Source organism: Acipenser ruthenus, chromosome 14, assembly GCF_902713425.1.
Source record: "Acipenser ruthenus chromosome 14, fAciRut3.2 maternal haplotype, whole genome shotgun sequence".
Lineage (NCBI taxonomy): Eukaryota > Metazoa > Chordata > Actinopteri > Acipenseriformes > Acipenseridae > Acipenser > Acipenser ruthenus.
In genome coordinates, this window is record NC_081202.1 from 29240226 (window position 1) to 29266199 (window position 25974).

The window sequence follows — 25974 nt, forward strand, 5'->3', positions numbered from 1 at the left end:
ACTTCCACCTAGCCGCCATTTACAATACAGTACTTTTTTGTTTGTTTTTTGTATGTATTTCAATGGAATGTGGGAGGTGGTGTGGTCTGGCTGTAATTCAGTGAAACTGCGTCTGTGTTTTATGTGACAGCTCCTGTAAACAAACCTGGGATTCATTTTTTTTATATATAGACAATGTTACGGAATCGTTTTCGCCAAATCTTGAGATGTTTGCGTTTTGATTTGAGAGAAATTAGAAGCATTTGCTCTGGCAACAAGGATTTGCCCACAACAATGTCAATGGAGGTGCGTTCACTCTGCTGCAGGGTCACGCTGTAGCCTATAGCCAACTCGTTCCCAGAAATTAGAACTAGTTACTGTGCCAAACATAAGAATATCTAAAATATTTAAGTACAGAAGACTTGATTGACAACAAAAAAAAAAACACATAACTTGCACTATTTGCTTAACACAAGAAAAACAGTTTGCACTCCAACAAGGACATGAAATCAAGCTTGCAAAAAACAAAACAAAAAAAACTAAAAACAAACGCAGCACTTGCACAGGCAAGCGCGCAATTCAATGCAACAACCACAACACATAATTAATTCTGAATGAATAATATTAACCGGAGAGCGTACATTTAAACTTCATCCCCCGTAAATTAACTGACCGTAAGGTTGCAATGTTCCGTTTGTTTAAATCAATCGTCCAGCACAAAAAAAAAAATACAAGGCGTGGGCTACAAGCTCAGTAGCAAAAAATATGCGCATTTAAAAATCAATATCCAAGTTATTCAGCAAGAAAAAATGATTAAACTGTGTTTATCTCACCCATTTTAGAGAAGTGCATCAATGCGATCTTCTGAGTTTTAACGTCCAAATTAAATCTTCGTTCTTCATTAGTTTGTAATCCACAAGGGAAAGATAGGCACAGCAATGCAGGTACACAGCGGCAGTGTAGTGAATCATAAAAGCATGTTCAGTGAAACATTACTCTGAACTAAGTTAACTTGATCTTAACCTAACTTTCTTTCTTTTCAAGCGCTAATGCAAACTACTGATAAAGAAAAATAACAAACAAGCGGCAGTGAGCAAGCCTCAAAGCTAGGCAGTCCCTCCCAGCAGACCTGCAGGTGCGTTGCTAAGTACTGTATGTGAACTTGCCTCGCGCACTGAATGCATGCCTGCACAGGACTGTCCTGGATCCTAAATCCTGCTAGGTACAGACGGGGACTGCAGTAACCACACACCGGCCCTGACTTTTGCAGACATTAAAGGTTTGCTGACAAGGTTTTTTTTCTTTTTACTCGTGTATTAGTTGACCCCCCAAACTTCAGGATTGTGTTTTGGGGTTAAATTTCTCGGCTTATACTCGAGCAAATACGGTATATACAGTACTGTGCAAAAGTGTTTGGCAGGTGTGAAAAAATGCTGTAAAGTAAGAATGCTTTCAAAAATAGACATGTTAATAGTTTATATTTATCAATTAACAAAATGCATAGTGAGTGAACAGAAGAAAAATGTACATCAAATCAATATTTGGTGTGACCACCCTTTGCCTTCAAAACAGCATCAATTCTTCTAGGTACACTTGCACACAGTTTTTGAAGGAACTAGGCAGGTAGGTTGGCCCAAACATCTTGGAGAACTAACCACAGTTCTTCTGTGGATTTAGGCAGCCTCAGTTGCTTCTTTCTCTTCATGTAATCCCAGACAGACTCGATGATGTTGAAATCAGGGCTCTGTGGGGGCCATACCATCACTTCCAGGACTCCTTGTTCTTCTTTATGCTGAAGATAGTTCTTAATGACTTTTGCTGTATGTTTGGGGTCATGCTGCAGAATAAATTTGGGGCCAATCAGATGCCTCCCTGATGGTATTGCATGATGGATAAGTATCTGCCTGTACTTCTCAGCATTGAGGAGACCATTAATTCTGACCAAATCCCCAACTCCATTTGCAGAAATGCAGCCCCAAACTTGCAAGGAACCTCCACCATGCTTCACTGTTGCCTGCAGACACTCATTCGTGTACCGCTCTCCAGCCCTTCGACGAACAAACTGCCTTCTGCTACAGCCAAATATTTCAAATTTTGACTCATCAGTCCAGAGCACCTGCTGCCATTTTTCTGCACCCCAGTTCCTGTGTTTTCGTGCATTGTTGAGTCGCTTGGCCTTGTTTCCACGTCGGAGGTATGGCTTTTTGGCCGCAAGTCTTCCATGAAGGCCACTTCTAACCAGACTTCTCCGGACAGTAGATGGGTGTACCAGGGTCCCACTGTTTTCTGCCAATTCTGAGCTGATGACACTGCTGGACATCTTCCGATTGCGAAGGGAAGTAAGCTTGATGTGTCTTTCATCTGCTGCAGTAAGTTTCCTTGGCCCACCACTGTGTCTACGGTCCTCAACGTTGCCCGTTTCTTTGTGCTTCTTCAAAAGAGCTTGGACAGCACATCTGGAAACCCCTGTCTGCCTTGAAATTTCTGCCTGGGAGAGACCTTGCTGATGCAGTAGAACTACCTTGTGTCTTGTTGCTGTGCTCAGTCTTGCCACGGTGTATGACTTTTGACAGCAAACTGTCTTCAGCAACCTCACCTTGTTAGCTGAGTTTGGCTGTTCCTCACCCAATTTTATTCCTTCTACACAGCTGTTTCTGTTTCAGTTAATGATTGTGTTTCAACCTACATATTGAATTGTTGAGTTATTGTATTTCTTGCTGTTATTGTATTACTTGTATTGTAACACTTGAAATGTATTTGCTTACGATTGTTAGTCGCCCTGGATAAGGGCGTCTGCTAAGAAATAAATAATAATAATAATAATAATAATAATTGATGATAAATAGCACTTGTTTGGTATAATTGTTTAATCATACACCTGACTATATGCCTACAAAATCCCTGACTTTGTGCAAGTGTACCTAGAAGAATTGATGCTGTTTTGAAGGGAAAGGGTGGTCACACCAAATATGGATTTGATTTAGATTTTTCTTCTGTTCACTCACTTTGCATTTAGTTAATTGATAAATATAATCTATTAACATGTCTATTTTTGAAAGCATTCTTACTTTACAGCATTTTTTCACACCTGCCTAAAACTTTTGCACAGTACTGTATATATATATATATATATATATATATATATATATATATATATATATATATATATATATATAATTCACCCGGGTGACAGACACAAGTAAACAATACGCGTATCAATGCGTATCAATGACCCAGAAGCAGCATTAATGCACAGAGCAACTATTTCTAAGAAGTTTTTTCACGTGAGCTGTGATATTTCCACTCAGGTATTTTTTGCGCTTGGTTATTGAAAACCGGGATGTTGACTCGGCAGAATGCGGTATATATAAAATGAAGCTCTTTTACCTTCTCTCTGCATTTCTTTCCTTTGTCCATCTAAGCCTCCCTCCTCTCCACACATGGAAAAAACCCAGGGCTCTGCAGCTCTTCTAATTAAGGTGTCAGTGAGTTAAACACAGCGGTTATATATTCTTTCAAATTGAATTTGTGTTCAGGTAATTAATTTGCTCCCTTTGACATCGCTTCTTCTTTTTTGTTTTGTTTTGCTAGTTATCTCCCTGTCTACATCTCTTTCTCTCTTCTCCATGTTAGCCTGCAGGCCCTTACAACAATAATGAACTCCAAAAGCATGGAAGGCTCCTAGCAAACTCCCTTATTCTAATTAGTGGGAATAATTACTGACTGAGCAGCAGGGCACTCCAGGTTTAAATATAATAATGGAAATAGAACAAAACAAGTCCAGTGGGCATCACATCAGCTCTTTTCAGCCTTTGCAAAGGGGCCAGTTTATGTAATGGATAGCTAGTACCAATCATTAAATAATCATGGGATTATACCTGTGAATTACCCCAAAATAAACAGCATACACAGCATTACCGTAAATGGTAACACAGCAGATAATAGAACAAATAGTTCACAGTGGCCCTGATACAGTAACACATCAATAAGGATGATATAGTACTGCAATGAATTACAAGTGTGTATGCCATCATTTCAAAATATGAAAATCTGTATCCCACTCTGCAAATGTAACTGGGCAAGCAAGGAACACTGGTGTCTAGTCAACTGATTTAAACAGTGGCGAACATAAATACCAACAGCATTTCAATAATTAAAATAAGGGGACTTTGCAAAACACCAACAGCTCTTAACAGTTTGTGCAACAGGGAGTTTGGGCTTTAAAATGAAGTAGAATGTCTGGTTTGGTCCTTTTTTAACATTTAAGCTGTGGCAGTTTTTACCAACTGAATAGACCCCACTGTGTCACGTTTTCTTGAAGACAACTACTGATCCATGTACATGTGATCAGAAGTGATTGATGACTAGTATGGGGAAGATGACAGCTGCAAAAAAGTCTTAACATCTGAAAGGAGTCAATCGATATGCACAATGACCCAAACAGGTTACAGCTAGTGAGCAAGATGTGCCAAAACAGAGCCGTGTAGGATGTTTTTCATTTAGGTACCCAGGGAGTGGCTTTCTTATCAGGGGCACCTCCTTTCCCAATGCCATTTCAATGAGATTCTACTAGAATTCATCTTGCAATTCCAGCCGAGTGAGAATAAAGGTAGGAAAATGTTAAGAAAGAGACCCAGGGGAAAGAGCTTAGCTTCTAAAAAGACACTTGACCATGGGATCATTTGAGGTTTTTTTTTTTTTTGTGGCTCTAGGTTTATATCCGTGACTGAAGTCCTCTGTTCATGCACAGAGCAGGTACGCCAATTCTCTCGGAGCAGATTCATTTGCTGGTGTTTTTCTTGTCTGAAATCTGTCCACAGCAGGAGACTCGGCCGATGAAAGCCTTTAGAGCATCCCACATCCCTGTGGAAATCATCTTCCATGAATCTAACAAAAGCTTCCCTAACCTTTCTTTACATGGACTGGGAGGGGGAAGCAACATTCCTCAATTTCACAGAGGCTATATCCAGATAAAATTGAACACTGTAGGCTCCCAAGAGAGTGCTTCTCAATATACAGTACATTATATACACTTCCCTAACAACTGTATCTGGATACCAGCCTTGAAACAGAATGTAGTTTATTGATAGCTAATTGCAAGCAATTGAGCACCCTTTAGGCACCAGATTTAATATCAGCTAGAGTCAATACACCACTTTTATCCAACTCAGACCCCTTACTGTGTATATTGGTATCACTGAATATATAATCAGCTCAATATAATCAAAACATTTTATTATTGATTTCTTAGCAGACGCCCTTATCCAGGGCGACTTATAATTGTTACAGGATATCACATTATTTTTTTACACATTATTTTTACATACAATTACCCATTTATACAGCTGGGTTTTTACTGGAGCAATCTCGGTAAAGTACCTTGCTCAAGGGTACAGCAGCAGCGTCCCCCACCTGGGATTGAACCCACGACCCTCCGGTCAAGAGCCCAGACCCCTAACCACTACTCCACACTGCTACTGATGTTGCAGTTATACTACATCCATTTTATAGGAATACAGAATGACCTGGGTGTGGATTACCCATTACCCCCACTCAGACTCTTTCTTAGCTAAATATCTTATTATCCTTAAATAGAGGATTGTCTCTTATTGTATATTGTAACTGCATCTTGTGCAGTTTGGGTGAACGGGATGTGAAACAACATCTCTTATACAATAAATCAATCACCCTACAAACAACTTATTATAAATCACAGAAATCAAGATTATTATTATTTTTTTATTTAACCAGGAGATTTATCTATTGAGATCAAGGCCACATTTACAAGGAGGTGCTGAAAAAACGATAAAAATGTGTGGTTCAGAAGTAATCAGCAGCATACAGAGATCAAAGAGTAGAATAAATAAGACATACAGTATATATATTTGTTAATGTGGCAGGAGGTTCTAAGCATTTCCTAGATAATATCTTTAAAAACTTTAATTATCAAATGCTATATAATTATCAAAAACGTTAATTATCAGATTATCAAATTCCATCTTGATACTATGATGGAAACAATGTCTTCGGGAGCTGATGTGCAAAAGAAAAATCTGCCAAATGTGTTCAATCCCTTGGAACAGCCAAATGAACAGAATCCTGAAAGCGTAAACTATTGCCAATGCTAGTCCTTTCTATCACAACACTCGGATAGGGAGGTGCCAAGCCTTTAAAAACCTTAAACACAAAACAATTGCCAATGAAAAGTGTATGGTTCATAAGTGAGAGCCAGGCTAGTTTTATGTACTGTACATGTGACAATAGTGTGTCAAAGGGGATCACTCTGGAGGAAATCTCCCACATGAATCATATAATAAATACATCTAGTTTAGAGACTGCTTAAAATGGTAAATATAATCACAATAATGTAAAACAGGGAAAATAGTAGCAGTCGCTAACTTTAATCTAGTAGATAGGGGAAAAGCCTTCCTGTTCCAAAAAAGAAAACCTAATTTAAGGCCTATCTTTAAATGACAATGACTCAGCCCCAGCGGTTTTGCTTCGGCCCCAGCGGTTTTGCTTCGGCCCCAGCGGTTTTGCTTTGGCCCCAGCGGTTTTGCTTTGGCCCCAGCGGTTTTGCTTTGGCCCCAGCAGTTTTGCTTTGGCCCCAGCAGTTTTGCTTTGGTCCCAGCGGTTTTGCTTTGGCCCCAGCGGTTTTGCCTTGGCCCCAGCAGTTTTGCCTTGGCCCCAGCAGTTTTGCCTTGGCCCCAGCGGTTTTGCTTCGGCCCCAGCGGTTTTGCTTCGGCCCCAGCGGTTTTGCTTTGGCCCCAGCGGTTTTGCTTTGGCCCCAGCAGTTTTGCTTTGGCCCCAGCAGTTTTGCTTTGGCCCCAGCGGTTTTGCCTTGGCCCCAGCAGTTTTGCTTTGGCCCCCATGTTTGAAATGTATGGAGTGTAGGTGAGCTTTCTGAAAGCGGCAGGTCTGTAAGCAGAGCAGGGCTTGTAAAAGAAGACATCACAAGAGCCGATTCCCCCCTGGCTGCCGGCTTGTTTCAGCATGAAATGGTGTCCGCCGCAGCAAGCAAAACAAATATACACCTTCCTCTCAGCAGAGATTTGGTTATTTACAGCGAGCCTGAACTCTAGGCAGATCAATCCATCATTTCACAAAAAAACAACCTTTCTTTTTTATTAAGAGTCTGGGAATGCATCTAAATGCATATAAATATTCACTGTAATAGGATGAAAAAAATATTGACATATTGCAGCACTAAGCCCTATTTATTTTTCACTTGTAAAATTAAGACATTTTTAAGTCAATATATAGTAATTTTATGTGATATTATCTTATTTAATTATTAGGCACAATGCATTTATAATATATTCACAAATAAACACACGTACATTAATATATTTTAGAGTTTTGGGTTATGCTTTTTTAAGGGAACTTTTTTTTATTGTATTAACTGTTAACAAGAAGCTTACTAATACATTAACAAATGTTGTTCATTATTTATGAATTGTAAGTTAATATATAGTAATGTTTTTAATAACTAATATAAAATGTACAATGTAACAAAACCTTAACTCATTTGCCAAGCATTACTACAGTAACATCTTTTAAAGAGACTTTAATCTAGGAGTGTGCAAGCAGGTCATTCCCTTTAACATATTTATGTCAGCAGGTATTAAATATAATACCTGCTGACATAAATATTGAAAAAAAGCTGGAAATACTTTCACTTCGGTTAAAGTGAGTTAACAGGGATAAAATAGCATATGATTTTGGAATTGGAAAGAGCACTGTGATGGATATTAAAAAGTCTGCATCACAGATTAAAAGGTTTGCATCGGGCTCCGACAGTTTCTTTGGACTGGCTGGAACAGCAACTCAAAGCCGATCCGACTCAACTTTTTTACTCCAACACAGTAATATAAGTACTGCGCATTTCATTTCTATTGTAACTTCAGTTTTCTACTTTTCTTTTACTTTTTTTTTTTAAATATTGTTTGAGCAAATGGACACTACTTGCAGTTTATTTTGTTCTCTGTAAATCTATACATTTTGCTACTGTGTAAATTACCTGAATCTAATGTGTGTGTGTATACACCACGAATACCTTGTATCTTTCTAAGCAAGTGATTTAGGGAAGCTCACTAATAAAAGCTGAATCTCCAAACACTAATTGTGTGAATATAGTAATTGTTACAGCTGTGAATAATGATATTTATCCGACTTTTTACATATCCGCCCTTACTCTGGTCCCACTGCAGTGGGATATACATAATGACTCATCAGAAGCAACATAGTAACCCATTCCGTACATTTTTTTTTGAGGTATTTAGGATGATCTAAATTTGTTTTGGGATGGTAGCAACAATCAGTATTAGATACTACTTTTTTTTTTTACTAGGCTTTTAAGCCTGTCTTAGAAGAATATGAACAAGACAAACTGTCATCTGTAGTACACACGTTCATTTGAATAGTATATAGTATTAGTCAATTTTATGTACATGTATTTTATGAAAAGGTTATACAATGACCAACCCTGCTTTAATTAGCTGTTACCTTAAGGTAATTTTCTCATTAGCAGATATGTCACATATCATGAGATTTGAAACTACCATTGGGATAACTTTATAATACCTGTCGTTAACTCTGAAGAAGCAACAGCAGACCACAGTATTACCAGCAATGACAACATAATAAAATTTGAACAAATATAGCATAGAGGTATCAGTATGGTACCACAGTACTGCAATAGATTGACAGTGTGTATTTGGGCCATCATGGAGTTGTGATACTATTGGTACTGTATGTCAACATATGAAAATATTGCTACTTTGGTTCGTGGCTCATACTATTGAACCACTGTACTGGTATTGTCCTTTTGTACAGAACCACAGCACAGCCACCTTAGCACTACATTGCCATAGAATATTATCTGTTAAGGGACTAGATTGCTTAATATCCCTTTTCACTTTTCCAAACCCAGTTTTATTGAAGCTCAACTGAACATCACTAAAATGAGTGACAACTGCATTTCTGCAGCATAAAAAGATTCAGTTCTGTCTTCAGTCACTGACACAGACACAGCTGCTAAACAGCGGTATGAACAAGCTGAGCTTCTGAAGTTTTGAACTATGTTCTCTAAGTACAGTAATTGAAACAGTTGATGATGGCTGACTGAATGCTTGGCTGTTTTGTGATCCTCTGAGTCTCACTTCATTTAGTCCTTGTTCCTCTTCAGTGCTTTGCAGCTCCACTCCCGAGTACGACACAGAAATTACAGCACAATGAAATTGTCTCCCCTGCTGGTTCCTGAAGATGACTTTCTTTTAAGGATGGATACATTTTTCCATTTCACATTAAACTGGTCTTGATGACCAGAGTAGAGATTAGGGTCTGTACTAATATTATTTTAGTTAATAAGCTACAAGTTGTTGCCTCTAGGTTTGAGTAGCAAGGCTGTAGTTTTGGTCCATGGCTCAGCCTTAGACCCAGTGTGTTTGTTACCCTGATGAAACTTTAGTAGACTACAATACCAGTAATGGCAACACAGTGTACAATAGGTTAAACAAATATTGCACAGTGTTCCCTATACAGAATATTAGTTATACACTGGTTCAGTGGTATGTGAAAGTGGGTTTGAGGACTGTAGCTCAGTGGTTAGAGTGTGGGCTGCAGTGTGCAATGCAGTAGGTTTGAGTTGCTCAGTGGTTAAAGTGCAGGGCTGCAGTGGGGAATGTAGTGGGTTTGCATAATTCAGTGGTTAAGTGCAGGGCAGTAGTGCAGAAGGCAGTTTGAGTATACACGTAGCTTGTTCACGCAGCATGTCCTGTATGGGTAGAGCAATATGAGACTGTGATTCACAGCCATTCACATGGTCTGTCATATCTGTGTGCTAGCAAGGAATCTAAGGCCCCTGTCCGTTTTGTGATGAAGTAGTTTAACATGTGCTTGATTTCAACTCAGATAGCCATTTGATTATGTCACTGTGACAAGATACAACATTCCTATAGAAGCAGCAGATACTATTGAGTTAAATATATCTGTTATCGTCCGATATAGGAAATGTACATTACACAGAGTTTTTCTTACTCTATTCCCTTCTATTATTAGATATGACTTTTTCTATAATATTCAAAACTATTAAGGGAACATGTGGACGCTGCTCTGGCATTTTATAAGATATCAGTAACCCTATTTGACAGATGCTGACGGCTCAATGCAATCTTTCAGGGGCCAGACCCACAGCTAGAGACTCGATGGGTCAGTATGCCATAAGGTCCCCTGTGCCTGACTGAGCAGGTCACGGCGCTTGGGCAGTCTCCTCGGCTGGCCGCTCAGGAGCTGCATCAGGGTTTAAAACCTCCTGGGCCAATAAGGCGTTACTAGGAGCACCTTGACCCAGTCCTGTCTGATTTTCTCCAGACACAGCGGGAGCAAGGCATATAACAGCTGCCTCAGCCACTGGTGTGCCAAGACATCTATTGCCAGCGGGTCCCCGCCTCCTATTATGGAGAACCAGAAGGGACAGTGGATTGTTTCCTGGGAGGCAAGAGATTTATCTCTGCTCTCCCGAACCTCTACCAAATGAGGCTACCACCTCGGGGTTTGCCTCCACTCTGAGGCGCTGGGACCTTCCTTGAGAGGAGGTCTGCTGCCCAGCTTTTTACCCCGGGCAGATGTACTGCCCAAGTGAGAGTAGGTTCTCATGTGCCCAGAGCAAAAGCTTACAGGCCACTCGATGGAGACTGGGTGACCTGAGGCCACCCTGGTTATGTTGTCTGTACAGACAAGCACATGTCTCTCTCGAACCTTCTGCAAAAATACTGCAAGGCTAGATAAACTGCCTACAGCTCCAAAACATTGATATGGAGACGAGGTGTCCTGGTGTAATAGACACCGAGCGCTCTGTAGAGCTGCGAGAAACATGCTTATCCAGCGTGCGATTACAGAAACTTGCACAAACCTTGCAGAAACTGCGCTTAGTTAGTTAGTTTGGCAGGCTGTGGCCCCAGGTAGGAAGAGCACCTGCCATGCTATCCTCAACCAGAAGACTGGCCTTGCATAAGTCACAGGGAAAACCCAGGCACGATGCAAGTAGCAACACAGTGTACAGTAAATATACAGTAGTTGCCTCAGTCTACTCAAACAGCTACAGTAAGGTACCGTTGGAATGGCACGGTACCGAGTTTGGAACCAGAACGGTAACCGGTTGGTTCGGGACCGGTTCAGTGCCGGTTCAGTGCCTTAGAGCTGGATGTATGGTACAGTACCGCAGGAAGCAGTATACCGGGATGCACACCTGTAAGCTTCTGGCAAACCACACAGTCAGTACAAGTATGAGACTGAGGGAAGCCTGCTTGTTACAGCCCTAACAGCCTTCGTAATGGTGATGCAAGCAGTCACCAAAATGGCAACGAGATACTGTGGGAGAGACTACAAACAATCACAGCCGAACTCGGTCTCAGCTGAGTCCAGCAGAAAATAGTGCTTCAGAAAATAATATTGTTACCGAAAACTAAAATTTTATTTGATCTCCATCCAGAGCTACAGCAGCCTGTGAGGAGAGCAGGGGCACAAGGCCGCTGCAGGACATAACAAACAGCAGGCTGTGTGCAAAACATAAGTGTAATGGTGAACTAATACAACATTAATAAATACTGCATACATTAGTGTACTTCACAAAATTAGCAAGTAATATATGTAGATAAAAGCAACAAGTACTTCTCTGTATAGTCTCTCTCAGGTTCAGTTCTCTGTAAAAATGAGGCTGAGATCTGTGCGTGCAGTCCTCTTATGCCCTCAGGCATGACTGTGTCACAGGGTCTGCGATTGTTTTGGGATAGAATATTCAAATTTCGGGTCTTTGGGAGGTAAACACCCATTAGGTAATGGTTACATTTTGTACTTGAAAGGGAACTACACTTTACGTCCACCTTCCTCGCAAAGAGCTGAAACCTAAAACTCGTCATTAGACAAACACTTTATACAAAGACCCATCATTCAATCATGCTGCCTTATATTGAATGCCTTTAATCAAAAATCGGAACTGTGGTGATGCTTATGTTATTGCTAGGAAATGGGATGGATGTATTAGTGTGGAGAGGTTAAAAAACTAAGGGCAGCATAATGAGTTGTTATGATGCGAAGTCATTTTAATCAGCCCTGCTAATTTAGCATGGGTCACAATCCAGGGCTTGCGTGTTTACGGGAGATCTGAGAGAAAGGCAATTTCTCACAGTGTTGACATAAAGAATGGCAGCCTGTAATGGAAAAGCTGTATCGTTTGATGAGCGTCATGTACTAATGTATTAAATGCTTCAGTAATCAAATGGTATCTCACTGTAGAAACCAATGAGCTGGTAATTAGATTGGATGCTTGGTGTACGTGTTGAGACGGGGGGGGGGGGGGGGGTGGGGGGGGGATAAGAGAGTTTGATTAAAAAAGGAGGCATTTGATTTTTTTTGGCAAAGGCACAGATGATTTAAAAATCCATTTCAAATCAAATGACATTGCACAACAAAATCTGCAATTTCCCACAATCATGCTCGATTTTCCTAAAATCTATAATTCATTGGCGTCTCTCTACAGTTTTAAAAGCAGATTTGATGTCTGTCCAGTTTGCTAAACAGACCTGATCCTCCGACCACTAAGTACAGAGGTACCATAGCTAACATACTCTGCGATAAAAATGGTGTACAGTAAGGGCACTGCACACCTTTAAATTTGTTCTACATGGCAAAACTAGCAATCCTGATAAAAATGAATCCTCAAACCAAAATAAATCCTTTGTAGATCACCCCCCCATCCCTCCTGCACAGTTATTTTGTCCAAAAATGAATAAATTATGTTTTTTTAAAAAAAGAGAGAAACAAACAAGAAGATGAAGTAATAATGAAGCACATAGTTACTGTCCAAACTTGTTCTGAACCACTTAATTGGTTGTCCAGTGTACTGGATGAAATGCAACAAAGGGTTAATTCTCAGTTAAATATTTCATTAACTTGTAACCAGGACATCTTTTAATGAATATGTATTAAGGACCCAAAAACCCAATTTCACATGGATTTTCTTTTTTGACAGTTATGAGGATGATCAATTGACAATCTTACCCAGGCCTTGTCAGTGCTTTAAGTACGATAAATTCTGTTAAAATAGCCATGTTAAAAATGAGTGTGTGCAGTACAAGGTTCTAGAATAGTTTTTAAAGTTGATCATTTAAAATGAACATGGTCAGCAAATCAGTACACTGGTCTTTTATGCGTAGAATAAATTCAGTCTCTGACATTTTTAGTTTACAGGACAATATAATACACATATATAAAAGTTTGGCGGAATCTGAGTTAGGAAATTCTAAATATACCTGCAAATATGACCAAAAGTCGAGCAGTCGCTGGACTAAGGAGGTAATTCCCACATTTATGTCAAACTTGAAGTAGTATCAGCTGCCCTTAGTAATGAAGTCAGGTAAATGTAAACCTCCCTCTTTAGTCAGTGCTTTGGGTTTACCTCCTCCCCAGCCTCCACCTCGCCAGGTGGGTTAGTTGAAATGCCTCTCTGCCTATTTCTCAGCTCTGTCTGAAAGACGTCAATCCATGCCAAGCGCAAAAACCAAGCAAGTCAAAATGCTGCGATAGATGCTTATATTACTGGTATTTATGCTCGATTAAAAATACTGTTTTAAATCTCAAGTTGTCCTGACTAAAAAATGAGTGCTACAGATTCCAAAATCAAGAAATAAAAAAATCAAATCAATCAATCAATCGTACAGACGTGCCAGTGTTTCCATGCACTTCTTTAATAGCAGTATCTCATATTCACAACAAATACATTTACCTTTCTGCATTTAATATAATACAGCCTTTTAAATATTTTTACACAGAAATAAATCTTTTTTTCAGAATGTCATCTATCAAAATGTGTTTTTTATTTATTTGTTTTTCATTTTCTATTTTTTTTTTGTCTCCATGCTTTCTAGCAAACTGACAATATTTCCATTGTACAAATTTACAACAAGTGAAACGAAACTCCCCCAAAGACATGGGCTGAAGAAAGGCAGGAGGCGGGGACACATACAACAAAACTGGAATGGGAATAGAAAAGAGAGTGGGGGATAGGATAGTTACAAAAAAGTGAGATAGCTGTACAAAGCAAGAGACATCCAAATGAAGTTTGTCCATCACAAACTGGAACACAAACGTAAAACATATACCTCTGTAACATTCTTCTCTTTAAAAATAAACTATATAAAATAAATACAGCACATAAAACAGTCACATTTTTTTTTCTTTTTTTAAATCTCCTTGATGCTATTACAAGGTACACCCACGTTCACAGGGGGTGAACTACTGTATCCCATTTCTTCAACTGCAAGTCTGTTAAAAGTATATAGTGTATATTTTCCCCATTTGCTTCAATGAGATTTTCAATACTCCCTTCATTATTGTGTAGTAGAACTTCTCATGTCCAATTCAACTTCTTCACTTTCAAAAGTCTCAGAGGTTTCAATACTATAGACTAGCCCTCTCCTCCATGTTGATCTGTAACTATTAAGATTCCCTGTGTTTTCACTGCTAGGCAGAGCACACAGCACACACACTGAGGGAGGCCTGAATACCTACGGACTGACTTGGAAGTGAGGGCTTCTCTTTAGTACCTCAAAAAATATTCCTTAAATTAAGAAATGAAAAGATCAACTAAACAATAAATCGGCGTGGCAGTGAAAACAGCACAGAAGTCTATTCATGGTAGGAAAAAGAATTGTAAACGTTACTATACTTTTAAGACCTTAAACTTGCAGTGCTGGTGATGCTGACCTAGAAATGAAAAGTATTTACTTAAAAATGCTATTGCCCAGCAGTAACCACTTTGTCACATATACATTTGGTAGCTCACATGGATTTACTTCAACTTTCAAAATAAACTTCTTATTTCTATCAATCATTCATTAGTTTCAATGTACGGTACACTAACTAAACAATGAGCAACCCATTTGTAACAATATAACTGTTTTCAGAGATGCCTTGCTTGTCTTTATTGCCTTGTTTGCTTATCAACCCCCTGACATAAGCAAAGCAACATATTTCCAGGAATAGTTATAAGACAAGTGTCTTTCATATGCACACTCCAGAACTTTAAGAGTATAGACTTAAGTATAGTTTAAATTAAATCAAATTAAATTAAATTAAACCAGAAACCTTTTTGTTAAAAGTACCCTAACCAGATTCAATTCCTTTTTGTGACACGGGTTAATTGAAGTGTTCATAGTTTACAATACAACAAGAGGCTGTGAAAGCAGGATACCTACCGTACACAACAGATCTCCTGGGGTATGGGGTCTTTTTAATGCAAGGTCTTCAAATTATCTGAAAGGATACCTGGCCGCCAGGTTTTTTTTTTTTAACCCATCTCTTTAGTTTAAACAGGAGAAATTAGACCCCCTTAGACCCGGTCTTGTAGTTTGAATAAAAATAGTTTTTACACATGTATGCTCCAAATGAGAATTTGATAAACTTTTTTCGCAAATGAGCATTTTTACTGCTTGTTCAACTAAAACAAAACATTGGTTGCTCCAAATGATGCACTTGATACTTTACGCTATTTAATAGTCAACCAAAAGATTACACATAATTAAAGCCCACTTGTCTTGTCTTTTTTTTTTTTTAATTCAAAAACTCCACTCAGTTTTAAGTTGCTGACCTAACTGCTGCTTAGTGGTATACATGAAGGTATCTTGTCTGTTAAAACAGCTATTTCCAAACTGGGTATTTTATTCTAAAACAGGCTGCGGTTATAGAATGCACATTAAATGTAGAACTGCAAAAGAAGCACCAGCAGAATGGATTAAGTTTGAGTTACCTATAATGAGAAGCAGAGTGGACGGAACAGACAGTGTCTGGCTATATTGGAATGACTGGAGTGGAACCTGCATCTAAAGTGGAATGGATTACAAAACAAGCATTTTAAAAGGAATCTGCAATACACAGGACAGTATTAACTGGAGGAACTGAACTGATTCCAAAAATTAAACAATGGAATCTCTGGATTAGAATTCGCCGAGAATAAACAGCTGATGAAGCTTTGCCAACAGGATTGCAAAGTTGGTACTTGATTCTACATTGCTTGAGTGCTACCAAGAATATATTGTGATAGCGAAACAAATTAAGACTTCCTGAAAACAACAGTAACAGTTTGATAGCTCTCCAATCAAGTTTCGGACGAAAACCAACAATGTAGGTGCAAGTGTGCATATGGTATAGCCTTTCTCCACATGATATACTGTTGTCCTTTCAGTTGATTTCACCCTCCCTTCACGCTTAGTTTCAGTTTTCTGCCTTTAGCAACTGACAGCATTCTCTACGAGCATGTTTTTTCATAAAACCTGAGCATAAAGTATGTTGTTACGCCCTATTATTATTGGGGGGTAGGGGGCGGGGGCACAGTATATGTTCTGCCCTCTGCATTAACAACACCCTAAACATAATACAAGCCATCCTCAAATCAAGCTTGCTGGTCCCACACAGTCTCTGATATGAAGCGACTACTCTACATCCCACAACCATATTCTCTGCTCTAGCACTCGCTGATATAAGCCTACAGCACACTTCCCCCTCTCTGTCCTAATGCTTTCTCTGATAAGGCCGCTTACCTCTGATCTCTAATTTTAAGGCATTCTGATACAAGGCTGCTATATAGCTCTAACTGATGCCAAAGCTCCCTGTGTTTAACTCCCTTACAGCTGGGAGACATGGGTTGGAGCAATGGGAAATATGATATATTGAAATCTAAAATATACGCAGACACAGTGGCAACAAAAATATTAGTTGCAGCTTTCTCAAAAAAACCTTAATTATTTGACACAACTTTAATTGTGTACAATTAGTATTTGTCTTGTGCTGCAATGATCAGACATGTCTATTTTATTTAGTTAAGTCATAAACTTACCACCCCTCACCGTTTGCTACCCATCTTCTATGAATGAATTAGAGACTGTAATCATTGAGGAACAATCTAGAACAATTTCATCCTTTTGTAAACTCAATATGAAGCAATGCTGTCTTGGCAAACCTATTGCCAGTGTCCACCCGCATCACTTGTACTTATCACTTGGTATCACTACCATGTATTATTTTATTAGGAGGTATGTGGTCTAAACTCAAGCTTACTACAGGAGACCAATGTTCAAATCTGTCTTCATGGGAGATGGTCTGGTCTAGTTTGTGGTAAACTTATTCTAAATTGACAAGGGGCTTCAATCACTCATTTTCCACAAGCAATTTATCCTATGTTGTGCTGTACTTTCACTGTGGATAGATAGATAAAGGGCTTCAGTCTCTAGTGCTGCCATTTCCTAAAGACACCTGTGCAGTGAGTGAACAGACAACCAGAGGACCTCATTAAAAAGTACTGTCAGTCCCTCATCTTTGAAATAAACTAAATACATTCCCTTCAAAATGTACACATTTCAGTATTTGTAATATCTTACAAAAAGGGAGTAGTTTATTTTTTCAAATCAGCAACCTTATTCCCCTCACCCCCTCCTAACAAAGACCTACTCCCCTCTCCAAAAAAGAAAGACACCCATCCCCACAGTCCAGAACATGATGGGGAATGCCTTCATTCAAAACAAAGAGACACCCATCCACACAACCCAGAACACAATATTCATTCAAAACAAAGACACCCATCCCCACAACACAATATTCATTCAAAACAAAGAGACACCCATCCCCACAACCCAGAACACAATATTCATTCAAAAGAGACACCCATCCACACAACATTCATTCAAAAGAGACACCCATCCCCACAACCCAGAACACAATATTCATTCAAAACAAAGAGACACCCATCCCCACAGCCCAGAACACAATATTCATTCAAAACAAAGAGACACCCATCCCCACAACCCAGAACACAATATTCATTCAAAACAAAGAGACACCCATCCCCACAGCCCAGAACACAATATTCATTCAAAATAAAGACACCCATCCCCACAACCCAGAACACAATATTCATTCAAAAGAGACACCCATCCCCACAGCCCAGAACACAATATTCATTCAAAACAAAGAGACACCCATCCCCACAGCCCAGAACACAATATTCATTCAAAAGAGACACCCATCCCCACAGCCCAGAACACAACATTCATTCAAAACAAAGAGACACCCATCCCCACAGCCCAGAACACAATGGGGAATGCATTCATTCAAAACAAACAGACACCCATCCCCACAGCCCAGAACACAATATTCATTCAAAACAAACAGACACCCATCCCCACAGCCCAGAACACAATGGGGAATGCTTTCAGTCAAAAGGCCAAGCCTGCCATTTTCTTTTACAGAAAGATTATTTTCTGGTTTTAAGCTACGTGAGCAGCAAAAAAGACCAGACCTTTCTCAGGTTAACTTATAAACAGCTGGCTATAAAAAAATGGCTTACACTGCCATGTACTGGAGCAAGACTGGAAGCGAAGGAGGGGTTGTAAAATACTGTGGGCTCTCGCTTTTTCTCTCTCTAATAGTAGAGGGATGCAGATAATCAAGGGGAGAACACAACAAGGAATGCAAGCTTCTCCTCCATTCCACAGACTGAATTCCTTGTAGATTGCATTACTCTTGGAGTAAACAAACCAATGATTTTCACATCTACTGCAGCACCCTGCCATAATATACAAGAACAAGCACCCTCCTTATCCATCCTTCACTCCCAACTGAAAAGTTAACCGACATGCCTTACCTAGTTGACATGTACATAGTTAAAAAAATAAATAAAAATTAAAAAAATAGAAACTGTCAGATAAATAATTCCGGCTTTACAGGCCTGCCTGTCCAGAAATAATAGCAATAAATAATAATAATAATAATAATAATAATATCTATCTTGGAATGTTAAATTAGCCACATTTAAAACAAAAAAAAGCACAACCACCACAATGAATGGGAGCTTGCTCGGTCCACTTCCAGTGCACATGCCAATGTGGGTGAAGGATGGCAGCACAAGCCCATTTGAAAATAGGTAGGATGGGAGGATGTGATAGCCTACTTTTTAGGAGGGCCTAAAAATGAGGTTGAAAGTCTGGAAATGATCCATAGTGTGCTTGCCTAGCACAGGGTAAACCCTGAGAACTTGCTAATTCTATTACTCAAATGTAACTATTGTGGAATGGACTGGTATTATTATTTGATTTTCCCTCCTCTTACAGGATTCAGGAATTTATTTTCTCAAGTGAAAAAGTCTTTAGGGATCATCTCTCCTCAAAACAAATAAAAGACAAGCAAACCAACACCCCTCACCACCCCCACCCCTAAAGAAATCATTCTCGAAAACAGATCCCCACTCTGCGAACAACCAATGCAGGGATTGGATACGATGCAGGCCGGTCGACCTATTCCGTCCATTCAGCAGCCAGCGTTTGGCTCCATCTTCTATCGCTGCCAAACGCCAAATTGCGGATCCAAGAACAAAACCCTGCTTTGCCACCATGCACCCCCAAAAGGGAGGCAGCTCCTCTCAAACAGCTGTGGTCCAAACACCTTTCAGTCTTTCTTTCACTCCTTCAGTGCCTTAGTCTCTCCACCATTTTTTTCAGATTTTCTGACGGGAAACCGGCAAGCACAAATGTCTGGCTCCAAACGGGCTTCTTCCACCGATTCACTTGTTTGATTGTTTTTTTTTTGTTGTTGATTTCATTTTATTTCTTTTTTTGTTTTGTTTTTAAATTGTGATTTCTCTTCAGAAAGTTTTTGGTTCTTGTTTGCTGTTCCAGCAGGGTTCTTCTTCAGGTTGAGAGGAAGAGAACAGCACATTCTTGGAATTAATTTTAAATGGATGAACCCACTGTAGGAACACAAGACTTTAAAAAGTGACAAGGGATGTAATGGCGGAATCTGCTCTGCTACTTGAAGGCTGCAAACTCTCCTGAGAAGAAAAAAACACAAAAAACATTTAGATTAGACCAGCACAGAGCAGGTACAGTGGTAGCCATTCGTATGTTACAAGTGAGAAGATTCTGAGCCACCTTAGCACAGTCTAAATCAAGAAGTAAACCAGTGCATGCTCATACAGAGGTTCCTCATAATCATGTAATAATCACAAACTACGTACTTGTTTAAAAATATTTGAATAAAATTAGATTATAGCCAATATAATGCAATCCGAAACATCAGATGAAGAGTGTATGATAACATTATCGTGTTCACCATGTAGTGTGACAGACAGATAGATTAATGTAGCACAATTTGCACATAGGAGTCCCCATTTTTTTTAATGCAGAACACATTGAGTAATTAATAAGAACCACTCAGAAGGATTGGAAACTTCATATAAGGACAATGTAAAAAAAAAAAAAGAAAATTAATCTTTGCGAAGGTAGTGTTTAAGCAGAAGCAGTTCAATTATTTATGCAAATCTACTGTATTAGTTGCAATATTCATGTGAAAAACAAATATCAAATGATGTATTAACTGACCTGAGAGGGTGGATTGTACTTTTGTAATAAATCAAGCCAAAACAGCTGGTTATCTGAGCTTTGCCATTCAAAAACATTAAACAGTGGATTCACACCACCTGCTGGATACACTGAAGCCTTAACAGTTGCAACTTGTAAATGGCTGCCACTGTATGACTATGATATTCATACAAGGATATAAACACCACACAATGAAAAAGTAGCCCTATATCCACAGTATGTACGCTACACATCCTTACCAAGGATCATCTCAATTGTTTCATCAAATCACAAGATATACAGTATTCCTTCGATATTTGACAAATCAATAATTCACATATTTGGCTATTTTACAGTTTGGCTATGTTGACAGTAATGTTATTTTAATGTACAAGGGCCCTTCACTAATACATTGTTTGCAACATTGCTCCTCTTGTGATGTGCAGGTCACATAGTGGAGCACAGAGTGAAAACAATATTGAAGCTGATTAGTGTAGAAACATTTTAAAGCCATAGTTACAACAACATCAATAGTTAGAGCTGATGACTAATATGCTGTGGTAAGTGCTTGTTGTCTGAAGGCTGAAAAACAGTAAATCAGTGTAGCCTAATGATTTACAGGAAAGGGCAGAGAAAGTATAGTCCATATTTAAGCTGTATTTCAATTTTGTTTAATTTCAGAATCACAACCAAGGTTTTACAATATTAACACTTATCAATCACTGCTCCTCATTTCTTATGGATAAAAAAAATGGAAACACCAATGTAAAGTCACTTAATAGGGTGTTGGGCCACTATGGTATCCCGCTCTGTGGAGTTCTCGGCTGACCGTTTTTGATGAAACTGGCTGCTCGCGCCCCAGGTTGAAATTTGCAGTCAATTGATCTGCAGTTGCTCGCCTGTTTTGCCTTGCACTTCGAATTAATGCACTGATATCACGATCCTGGAGTATGCGCTTCCGCCCACTGTTGCCCTTTGCTGATGATGTCTTTCCCTCAGAGTTCCATACCGACATCACCTTAGACACCGTTGCTCGTGAAACATCAGCAAGTTGAGCTGTCTTGGTCACTGAAGCTCCTGCCAAACGCGCCCCAACAATCACCCCTCTTTCAAAGTCACTGAGGTCTCCTCTTGCAGCCATGCTAGCCATAATTATAGGCAACCAAACCAATGATTTCACTATGTAACACAATTTTTGTTCCTGGGTAGGAAGTGTTATTTCCTAATTGCTTATGCCTCAAAAGTATAGAAAATGGCTATTATTCCCCACAAGCTTTGCTTTTGTGACCAGGACAGTGATATTTTGAAATGTACCTATTTCCAATGAGAAAACGGGCGAATTTGTGTCTTTTCGTTCACATAAAGTCAGAAAAAAACAACATATGAATCCAAATTAACATGTATTTATACTAAAGTAATGCAAAAATGACTACAAAAGATTTAGAAGTGAGTAGTTTTTCGAGATTTACGATTATACTGTAAATCACTTTCACGAATCAGCCCCCAAATGTAGTCTCCCATCGTGTTCTTGTTATACTGTCCTTGGTAGCGGTGTTCAAAGTCCAGTATATCCTGGTGGAAGCGCTCGCCTTGCTCCTCCGAGTACGCTCCCATGTTCTCCTTGAATTTATCAAGATGAGCATCAAGGATATGGACTTTGAGGGACATCCTACAGCCCATTGTGCCGTAGTTCTTCACCAGAGTCTCAACCAGCTCCACATAGTTTTCGGCCTTGTGATTGCCCAGGAAGCCCCGAACCACTGCGACAAAGCTGTTCCAAGCCGCTTTCTCCTTACTAGTGAGCTTCTTGGGGAATTCATTGCACTCCAGGATCTTCTTTATCTGTGGTCCGACGAAGACACCGGCTTTGACCTTTGCCTCAGACAGCTTAGGGAAGAAGTCTTGAAGGTACTTGAAGGCTGCCGACTCCTTATCTAGAGCTCTGACGAATTGTTTCATAAGGCCCAATTTGATGTGCAGTGGTGGCATCAGCACCTTCCGGGGGTCCACCAGTGGCTCCCACTTGACGTTATTCCTCCCCACAGAGAACTCGGTCCGCTTGGAAGGGTCCACCATGCAGAAGTAGCAGTTGCTTGAGTGGTCAGTGGGTTCCCGCCAAATTCTTGGGATAGCGAACTTCATGGCTCTCTTTTCCCCTCTGTACCATCCTACAAAAATACATTTATTTCACCCATGACTAATGTGGAAGAGATTCTCGCAACATTTTTCATATATGATATATTTTTTCAATAACATTGAAAATTGTAAAACATTTTAAAATTAAACATTTTTACAATTTTAAAAATTAACAAATTTTATAACATAAAATTCCGAGCAACAATTGTCCATCTTACCTTCCAGAGTTTTTTTGCAGTGCTCGCAGGTGAAATGAGGTGCCCAGGGTTTGTCTTGATCCCCGACAGGCATGCCGAAATATGCCGTGTAGGCTTCACACATCTTAGCAGATGCTTCCACGGAGTAATTTTTCGCTCTTGTCTTGATAAATTGGCCGCAGACATAGCAAAATGCGTCTGCCGGATGCTTGCAGCCTCTTGATGCCATCTCAGAAAAATGCAGATATGTATCCACTTAGGCAGCTGGAACTAAACTGAACTGGTGGGCTTAAGGCCCCTGTATTTATACTACTATTTATATTACTGGAAAGTTCTAGAAAGTTCTAGAAGTTACTCCAAGTTTACTCAGCACTGAATCTATCTGGAATGTTCTGGAAAATAGGTAAATTTCAAAATATCACTGTCCTGGTCACAAAAGCAAAGTTTGTGGGGAATAGCAGCCATTTTCTATATTTCTGAGGCATAAGCAATTAGGAAATAAAACTTACTACCCAGGAACAAAAAAAAAAAAAAAATTGTTACACGGTGTTCACATCTACTGCAGCACCCTGCTTAAGGATGTCCACTACCTGTAGATCAGTTGGGTACTTGCTTGTTTTCGGGATACGCCAAATATAACGCTACTTCCTGGTACCTAACCAATTTCTGTGCTTTAGGTCAATTTCACTCCAATGACCTAGCAGCAACAAGACCATATGACCTAAAGCGTAAGGAGCAGCCGGCTTTATTTACTTTGCATCTAGAGGTTTGCACCAAGGTGTGAACTCACCATAGCCCCCTCCCTGGATGGGTGTTTTGGGGGAGGCGCAGGCATACAGGCTGAAGTCCTCTGTTTGGAACCCAGCCCGGTTCAGTGACGGCTCAGATGCGCTGCGATGGATTTTAGGTAAGGAGCGAGCCAGCAGTTCTATGGAGGCCAGTAGCTATGAACACACAGAAAAACAAAGCATATTATCACACATCCATGCAGCCTATTTGGTTCACAGCACAAGTACTAAAATGTAATTTTTTTATTTGTTTATATTTTATTCTGGTTCTTAATTATTGCCCCAATACAATGTGCCACTGGAACCTACTTGAAAGACCAAGATCAAACTGGCTTAAATTGGGACTCCTTATTGAAGTATGCAGTCATTGAAATTATATATTATATATATATATATATATATATATATATATATATATATATATTATATATATATATATATATATATAAAATGTATTTCTTAGCAGATGCCCTTACCCAAGGCAACTTACAGTTGTATACAAAAAATACATATCAAGAATTACAGTACAATTAAAAGCAAGACACAAAATACAATGACTTCAGTACTAATAAGAGCAAATACAAAACACAGTATGATTTGATATCGGGGCAGTTCAAGAGCAGATAAGTGTTGATAATTACATCATGGTTAGATACGAGTGCAAGTGAAATACAAGATACTACAGATTGGGTTAAGTGCAGGATTAAATACAGTAAAATATGCAGCAGATAAGTGCAAGTTAAAGTGCAAGTGCATTAAAGGCAGAGTGCTATATTGTCCAGAAGGGAAGAGTTGAGTTTTACAGGTGTTGTCTGAAGAGGTGTGTCTTGAGGAGGCGATGGAAGGTGGTCAGGGACTGGGCAGTCCTGACATCCATAGGAAGGTCGTTCCACCACTGCGAGGCGAGGGTGTAGAAGGAGCGGGCTCTGGAGGCAGGGGAGCATAGCAGAGGTACAGCCAGTCTTCTAGTGCAAGAGGAGCGGAGAGGTCGGCTGGGGGTGTAGGGAGAGATGAGGGTCTGGAGGTAGCTGGGTGCAGTCTGGTCAAGGCATCAGTAGGCAAGTACAAGAGTCTTGAACTGGATGCGAGCGGTGATCGGGAGCCAGTGGAGTGAGCAGAGCAGTGGAGTAGCATGGGAGAAGCGAGGCAGAGAGAACACCAGGCGAGCAGAGGCGAGATGAGATTCTACAGACTGGTTTCATGGTGCGCATGGAACAGTGTAATAAACTAGGTGTTAAAATCTTCAGTTATTGCACAGAGTTGCGGGATGGAGAAAATTGAAAAGTATAAGAGGATGACTTCAATGTGTTACCTGTGGAAACAGTGGCCTCTCCTCTCGTTTTTTCTTTAAGCAGTCTGCCATTAGTCTCTTCATTGCCTTGGGACAGTTACTGCGCACTTTACTCAGGTCTGCGGAGAGGTACCCCCGGCCTACCATGAAAATGATCTGCAAAACGACAAGAAGCATTTCTTTAATCCACAGCAGACATTTAACTCTCCCTTACTAAAGTTTTAGATACTTCAAATGTTACAGACCACCCTGCATTGTTTACAAGACACACTATATGTTACCTTTTCTGTGTCCCATGTAATCCGCAACACATTTTTAAACATATTGCTGACTCTCTTAAGTATCATACATCATCTGTGGAATACATTTCTCAGCATTTACTTTGGAGCGTTTGCCAAGAGAAAGAGAATTTCACAGTGTATCCAGATCATGCTCCCTCTTGTGACAATGCTGATTTTCTGTTACCACAATACAGCATTCATTTCAATCAGTGCACCAGCTTTGTTACAGGAGGAAGCAGGATCTGGATATATGGCAATGTTTAGAAGACATTTACTCTTTCTCCTGGCAGATGTTCCTGAGCAAAAGGAAAAAAAAAAATTCTCCAATTGATTAACCTATGCTGTGTGAATAAAAATCTGAATCATGTTGAAAAATATATTGCTGCGATATGGACAACATGGGATACAGCAAAGATAAAGTAATGTGTTTGTGAACATTGCAGTGGGTTCTGCAACACTAAATTAGAGTTCCAGAATAATAAATAAATAAATCAAAAAAAGAATTACCCTGCAGCTGTACATAATGTATCTATGTAGGCCCTTGCTTCATTTACAAGGAGCTGTATATATAAGGCACATGAGCTGGACAAAAAAGTAATGTGTAGCACATTTTTTCCCTGTCCCCGACGGCTGATTAATTTGTGATGGGTCATTCCAGCTCAAGTGGATCAATAGCTTATCTCAATTAATTATGTCCATGTCATCCCCACACATGGTGACAAATGGAGGGAACACCTCCCCCACCCTCTCACTAATGGTATGCCAGCCTTGCATTCTGCAGCACAATGGTCAATAAGATCTGATGGACTTTGATAAAGACTGAATTAGCCAGACATTCTTCCATAACTTTAAAATACTCAATTATAATATTTAATTAAAATGAAGGAACCAGCATCC

The 25974-nt window shown here is 39.6% G+C and overlaps 2 protein-coding genes across 5 annotated transcripts in view; both read right to left on the reverse strand.

Moving 5' to 3' along the window:
* LOC117419809 (xylosyl- and glucuronyltransferase LARGE1-like) overlaps positions 1-1042 on the reverse strand; it is a 133264-nt gene extending 132222 nt beyond the window's left edge. The window contains exon 1 of the mRNA XM_034032987.3: positions 813-1042. The gene's annotated coding sequence lies outside the window, so the exon portion shown is untranslated. The remainder of the gene's footprint in view (positions 1-812) is intronic.
* A 12661-nt stretch (positions 1043-13703) lies between these two features.
* The window catches only part of LOC117419793 (serine/threonine-protein kinase B-raf), a 51412-nt gene continuing 39141 nt past the window's right edge, over positions 13704-25974 (reverse strand). For all 4 annotated transcript variants that reach the window (XM_034032908.3, XM_034032906.3, XM_058986303.1 and 1 more), the window contains 3 exons: positions 24818-24952; positions 23508-23661; positions 13704-19855 (listed from right to left, as the gene is read on the reverse strand). In XM_034032908.3, coding sequence (XP_033888799.2) covers positions 19833-19855; positions 23508-23661; positions 24818-24952 — 312 coding nt within the window. In that variant the 3' untranslated portion in view covers positions 13704-19832. The remainder of the gene's footprint in view (positions 19856-23507; positions 23662-24817; positions 24953-25974) is intronic.